This window comes from Varanus komodoensis, unplaced genomic scaffold (assembly GCF_004798865.1).
Source record: "Varanus komodoensis strain SLA01 unplaced genomic scaffold, ASM479886v1 scaffold91, whole genome shotgun sequence".
NCBI lineage: Eukaryota > Metazoa > Chordata > Lepidosauria > Squamata > Varanidae > Varanus > Varanus komodoensis.
Window position 1 is genome coordinate 865,948 of NW_025336610.1, and position 6,781 is coordinate 872,728.

General features: G+C 63.9%; 1 protein-coding gene across 1 annotated transcript in view; it reads left to right on the forward strand.

Annotated features, from left to right (window-relative positions):
- Nucleotides 1–1,519: 1,519 nt before the first annotated feature.
- The window catches only part of STARD10 (StAR related lipid transfer domain containing 10), a 37,493-nt gene continuing 32,231 nt past the window's right edge, over nt 1,520–6,781 (forward strand). The window contains exon 1 of the mRNA XM_044418604.1: nt 1,520–1,612. Within this exon, the coding sequence (XP_044274539.1) occupies nt 1,520–1,612 (93 nt within the window). The remainder of the gene's footprint in view (nt 1,613–6,781) is intronic.

Here is a 6,781-nt window from a genome sequence, read left to right on the forward strand (position 1 = left end):
GCAGAGGCCCGCAAGCGCCCCTTCCGCGGCAGGGCACGCTCCCGAGGCGGCCCGGCCGGCCGGCCGGTCGCTGCAGCCGCGTCCCCGCCGCCGCCGCCCGCGCAGCGTCCCGGGCCCGGGGCGAGGGGCGCGCGATCCACCGGGGGGCGCTGCTGCTCCACCCGCGCCGGCCGAAGCGGCGCCGGAAGGGCACGCTCTCTGGGGATGATGGGAGTGGTGGTGCAGCCGACGTGGCGGGCACGGGATGGGCAGACCCTCCGTGCGTCTGGCCGGACCTGCCCTCCTCGGGCGATGGCCGCCGGGGACTCGGGCAAAGAGCGGGGTCGTCCTGGCGTGTCCCCCCGACTCAGCCAGGGATCGGGGGGGGGGGCGAGAGCCGCCGCCCCCGCCCTGCACGGGGAAAGGAGGCGCCGGACCCCAAGGAGGCGGAGCAGCGATGGGGCGAGACGGCCCATCCAGGCTTCTCCTCTGCAGGGCTGCCCAGCTCCCCTCAGAAGGGCCCCAGCCGCGCTCCCGCACCCATGTTCCCCTGCTGCACTCTGTACGGCCATCATCGGCGCTAGCAGCCGCGCATTGCCTCCTCAGGAATGGGTCAAGTCCCACGGCTTAACCTGCCCCATGTGAGGGACTCCTCGCTGCGTCCTCCTCTCCCTCCCGTCGGCTTCATGGGGGACCCCGTCAGGCTGGTCGGTTTTCCTGCGAGGACCCCAAGCAGCCACTACCCTGCTTGCGCCTTCCCCCACTCTCCTCCAGGCTGAGCAGCCCCCCCACCCCAGTTGTCCCTGCTCCTCACAGGGAGCTGCTGGAGCCCCCCCCCCCCGGAGCCCCCCCCCCCCCCCCCTCCTCCCCTCCCCCCCCCGGGGGCTGCTGGGGCCCCCCCCCCCCGGCGGCCTCAGCCTCAGCCACGCTCCCCTGCCCCCTTCCCAGGACTGCAGCCCCCTGCCCCCTCCAGACCAGCTCGTGGGCTTCTTGGAGGTATCTGGTTGGCCCCTGGAGGGAGAGAGTCTCCCTTGGTGTGATCTATGTATTTCTTGGGGGGGGGGGGGCCTTCACACCTACTGAAGTAAAGGGGTGCCCCTGCCCGGTGGGGGGGGGGGGGGGCGGGGTGCACTGGGCCCTGCTTGCTGCTCGCACCCCCGGCTCCGGCCGGCCCAGCCTCCCTCGCGGGTCAAGCTGGAGAGGAGCAGCAGGGGCGGTTCAGCATCCCGCGGCAGGAGGACGTGTCCTCAGTCCTGGGGCTCTCTCCTGGAATTTGAGAAAGAACCGTGTCTCTGTGCGTGTGCAGAGTGGCTCTGCTTCCCTACTGTGTAGCCACACCTAGCGCCCCGAGGTGCCAGGCGTCAAGCCGGACTGCAGTGTTCCCAACCAGGCATCAAGGGGAGTTGCCAGCCGGCATGCCTGGGGGCACCAGGTTGGGGAAGGTCACGGCTCTGGAGTGGGTGGCCTGCCTGTGGAGCCCTGGGTGGCCGGTGGGACGTTCGGCTCACGGCGAGGACTCTCCGGCCCAGTGGTCCAGAGGATGCCCCTGCAGGTCACCCTGCCCAGCCCGGGACAGGCATGGGGTGGGGGCCAGGTGGCCAGGGACCCGCTGTGGGTGGCCTTCACGGTGGCGGTGAGGATCGCACCACCAACGCTTGGCCAGCTGCTGGGGCTGCCGGAGCCCCCGGCAACGGGCCCTGCGCGGTTTCCCCAGAAAGTGCTGTGGCGCTTTTGCGAAATGCAGGCTTCTCCATGGTCTGGTGCCGAGGTGCCCACAGGAGCACGTGCCTGCGCATGGCCCAGAGATGCACACGCACAGAGGGAAACCAGGCGACGGCCCTCGTGCAGCACCAAGCTGCGCTTTAATTTGCCAGCCGTGTGGCTGAATCGCACGCATCCGCGCTCTTTGGGGAATCTCGGCAGCTCCCCAGACCCGAGGCCTCTCAGCAGTTACGCAGCACTGCAGCCAGTGGCAACCTGAAACGGGAGGGTTTCTGTGCAATTAGCAGTGCGCCGATTCTGCGGTACGTGCGTGTCCAGCACATCTGGAGGGTGCCGGGCCAGGGGAGGCCGCCCTGGTCTGCGAAGCGACGGCACTGCGGCACACGCTGCCAGAAACGGGCATGGCCGCCCGGGTGCAGCCCAGCCCGCTGCCTCGCTCTCCTGGCGAAACATGGCCTGCTAAAGGCAGCGTATTTATCCCGTCGGTGACCTTGCGCTTGCCGCAGCACAGATACACAGACGCTTTCCTGCGGAGGAAAGTTCATGGAAAATTCCACCTTACTTGGTGGAAGTTTCCCCTTCGTAATGTGTCCCCAAGGCTGCAGACGAGCTTCTGCAGAATTCTGCTTCTGAGGCAGAAGGGGAGAGGTGGTTTCGGCCGCTGTCGGTGTCCTGCCAGGCATTACTGGCCTAAAACGCCGGGTAGGCGCCGCTTTCTCGGCTAAGGCCCTCCGAGCGCCCAGCCGGCCCTCGCTTCTGCTCACCCTTTGCGGACCGGCCCCTGCTCTGCCACTGCCACCCCCAGCTGCCCCGGTGTGCTGGGCCGCGCATCCGTGTGCCGGGGCAGTCGCGTGGGCCCTGCACAGTCTTCAGGGACGTCTCAGGCGCATGGCATTTGCCTGGCATTCGTGAGAACCGAAGGAGGCAAGAGCAGTGCTGCTGGACCGGGTCAGAATACGGCCCATCCGCTCCATGCCCACGGGGGCGAACCAGCCGCCCACGGGATCCCTCGGGGGGGCAAGCCCTCCTCCTGCCCAGCTCCTCAGCATCAGGCGCATGCAGGCCAGCTGCCTCGGGTCAAGGAGCCCTGTCCACCTGCCCCACAGCAACCGCCGCCTCCTCAGCACCGGCCCTGCTGCAGCTCTGGCACCCACCAGGACTTGCCCCCCCCCGCCCCCGGGGCTGGTGTTTTTTGAGGTATTGCGAGAACTTTCCTCACCCTCCCTTTGAGAACAGTTTCTTGATGCTGATTTTCAGGCAGAAGATGGGAGCCTTCGGGGGGGGGGGTGTTCTGCAAATCGTGAGCGCCCAGGTGCTGCCAGGGGTGTGCCAGTTTGGCCCCCACCCGCCCGAACTCCCTGCAACGCATTCCCTGAGTTGCTGCACCCGGCGCCCGCCGGGTCTCCTGGGCACAGCCCCCGCCACACGCAGCACGGGCACCTCGGCCGGCCAGGTCTGTGCGCTCGTCCAGTGGCCACAAGTGCGGTGAAGCAGCCGGGAGTGCTTTGCGCGAGAGGAGACTGAGCGGGGGGACCCCCGCCCCTCCTGCCGCGGCCCCGGCACGGCTGCTCCCAAAGGCTGGACTGCTCAGTGGGCAGCGACCACAACGCCACCGAGCTGGACCGAGGAGGAGGAGGAGGAGGAGGAGGAGGAGGAGGAGGAGGAAGGTCCGCGCATGCTCAGACTGAACCACAGGCCGCGGGCTTCTTGCCTTCCCTCTGCGCTTCCCCGACCCAGTGGTGCCTCCTGCCCTTGGCCAGCCCCACTGAAGCGGGGGGGGGGCACTCTTCGCCATCCAGTGGGGCAAACGGAGCGCCTGTTTCCCACAAAAGGACCGGAAGCTGCATGGCCAGCTTCACCTTGCGGCGGGGTTCTGCGAGGGCTGGGGACCGGGTCCCCCCGCTGCTCCTTGAAAGCCAGGAACCTGGGCCGACCACTGGCCCCTGCGGGGGCTGCAGCTCCCTTAGCCCCAAGATTGAACATGCAATGGGACCCCCCCCCCGGCGGCCCCTGGAGCTCCCCAAAGACAGGTGGGAATCTTCACTGGGCAGCCCACGGTGCGTCCTGCCTGCACAAGCTGCTCTGGACATCCGTGCTGCGTTGAGGGTCTGAAAGAGCAGGAAGGCGGGGGGGGGGTGTCCAAAATGATTTCCAGCCTCCCTCTCCTTTGCTTCCCCCCCTTTTTTGCCAGGAGGGTGGCTCTTTACAAGCCTGATTCAACACGCTGCAAACAAACATTAAATGGTCGTATTTCTTCCTACTGTTACTTTGCATTCATATCCTACCATTGGCCTCTCCTGAGAACCCAAGGTGGCTAAGAAAACCGCAGTTTAGGCTCCCAGCAACCGCCCCATGAGGGAGGGCGGCCTGGGAGCCTCGGCCAGGGAAGCCAGTGGCCAGGTGGGGGCTGGGTCCCAGACCTCCTGGGTCCCCAGCCCAGCACTCCAGCCACCCGCCCGCCCTGGCTCTGGGCAGCGGTCCACACGCACCGGAGCGCTTCAGAGCACACGGTGCGGGGCAGACGTGCGCGCTCCCTCCCGAGGACTGGGCTGGTGTCCTGGCTGAGCTCCAGTGCCCAGTGGCAAGTACAGGGCGCAGGTGCCCCTTCCACAGAGCCGTTTCAGAATGGAGGGCAGGCGCACGAGGTTTCTGCAGCTGCTCTGAAGCAGCAGCCCCCTCCCCAACGCCTGCCTCCCTTTTGCCTGCCTTGCGGGCGGATTTCGGGCGCCAGCCACAGAGCCGGGCTTCAGGCACTCCCCGCCGTCTCAGCAGGGCCGGGCAGGCTGCCCTTGCTTGCGCAGCTGGGGAGCGGGGGCGAGGGCCCGCCCTAGAGGACCCTCTCCGGCTCTCGCTGTCGCCTCGGCTACCTCCTCCCCATCCCTGGCAGAGCGCCTGCGCCTGTCTGCTCTCCCTGGGCAAACACTCCACCAGATGTGCCCGTGTTTATTTGGGGGGGGGGGGCTTCACTGAGGAAGGCCCAGCCCCTCTTGCCATGGGGTGCTCCGGCTTGCGCACGGGCTCCCAGCAGCCTTGCCTGCAGAATGGCCGGGGAAGGCAGCGTCAAGGCCGCTCTCCCCGGAAGGCCACGAGGCCCTGGCTTGGCTCCAGAATCACTGAATCATAGAACAGAAGTGCTGGAAGGGGCCATGAAGACCGTCGAGTACGACACCGGCTCTTGCAGGACACCAGTTCACACCATCCCACTCAGGTGGCTGCCCAGTTTCTTCTTGAGTGTCTCCAGTGTGGGAGAGCCCCCCACCTCCCCAGGCAGCTGGTCCCACTGTCGCATTGCTCTGATAGTGAGGAAGCGTCTCCTGATGTCCAGCCTGAATCTGGGTTTATTTATATATTTATTTATTTAGTAAACTTCTATGCCGCCCCATTCGCCAAAGCCTCGGGGCAGCTTACAACAATTAATACTTACATATAATCATATAAAAACAATATAATTGGAAACGCCCTGGCCAAAGATATAAAATCAATAAATAAGCTAACAATTAAAATGCCACTTAAATAAAAAGGTCTTGGCCTGGCTCCGAAAAACATATAATGATGGTGCCAGGCGGACCTCTCTGGGGAGCGCATTCCATAGATTGGGCACCACCAAAGAGAAGGCCCTCCTCTGGGTACTCGCCCTCCTAATATCCTTCACGGAGGGTTCCCGGAGAAGGGCCTCTCCCTCTGATCTCAAGTAGCGGGTTGTCGCAACTTGAGTTGATTATTCCGAGTCCTGCACTCTGGGATCAGCCAGAAGAGACCTTGGCCTTCCTCTTTGTGGCAGCCTTTGAGATCCTTTGAGAGGGACACCGTGTCCCCCCTCAGCCTTCTCTTCTCAAGGCTGAGCATGCCCAGTTCCCCCAGTTCCTCCTCACAGGGCAGCGTTTCCAAACCCTGGATCATTTTGTCGCCCTCCGCTGGACCCTTTCTCATTTGCCTGCATCTTTCTTAAATCTTGGTGCCCAGAACTGGACACGGGACTCCAGGTGAGGCCAAAGAAGATTCCCCTGGTTTTTGGACACTGGGATTGCTGAACCTTACAAACCTCCTTGCCAGCTCTTCCAGTATAACTCTTCCAAGACTGTGTCCCAAGGCATTTGGCAGCAAGGTTTCACTCAGACCCTGGATTGCTCTTGGTCATTTAACACTGGTTTAGGGGTGTGTGTGCGTGCGTGTGTGTGCGTGCGTTCTCTGTTTATGGTTGTGCATGTATGGTTTGTTTCATGTATTTTTAGGATTTTAATCTTCATAAACTGTCCAGAGAGCTGAGAAATGCCCCCCGCAAAACCCCCTGAAATGAATAACTATCTTTAGTGCCTCTCCTTCTATTTAATAATCCTTTTAACAGCTCTGCTCTCGTAGCCCAGCCCATTTTATCAAGTTGCTGTCTGGCTTGAAAGTGCACGATATCCCAGGCATGGAAGACGATGCGTCTGGGTCGTGTTGGGGCGTTGGCCCTCGGGGATCAGGCAGGAGGCTCCTGCAGCGCCCAGCCAGCCCTGAGCCCTGAATCCATCGTCTGCGCACGCAGGATGGCCGGGCCCCGAGCGTGTTTGCAACCCCACAGATGAAAAACACAACCGACGCCACTTCATGCAGTGCCGACGGCGTCAGCCGGAGCCATCGAGGGGACGCGGCTGTGCCTAGCCCTCCTTTCAGCAGGGTCTGTCGCTTTTCCGAACACTCGCTGTTCTTACGTGGATGTTGCTTTGGGAGGCAGCGGAGAGATCCTTTCAAGCAATACATAAATGGCGTGAATGGCTGGGTGGACGAACGGCGACCACAGGTCTCCTGGAGCACAGCGCCCCAGAGTCTCCCGGCTCGCCTGCCCCACAGCCATCTCCCACAGCCCCACAAGGCCCGAGTGGTGCCAGTGGCGGCAGGCTGGGCAGCCACGGGGGCTCCCTTTGGTGGCTTGCTGTGGCTGCAAGTCCCGCGGCAAGCCCGGCCTGCCTCCGCCCCCCTTTGCTTGTCCTGCTTTGGGGGACCTCTGACCTGTGGCGCTCCTTTGCGCCGCTTGCAGGATGGAGGAGGTCTGGAAGGCGGTGTTCTCACAGGGAAAGGGGGGTGGGTGTAGCCCTGG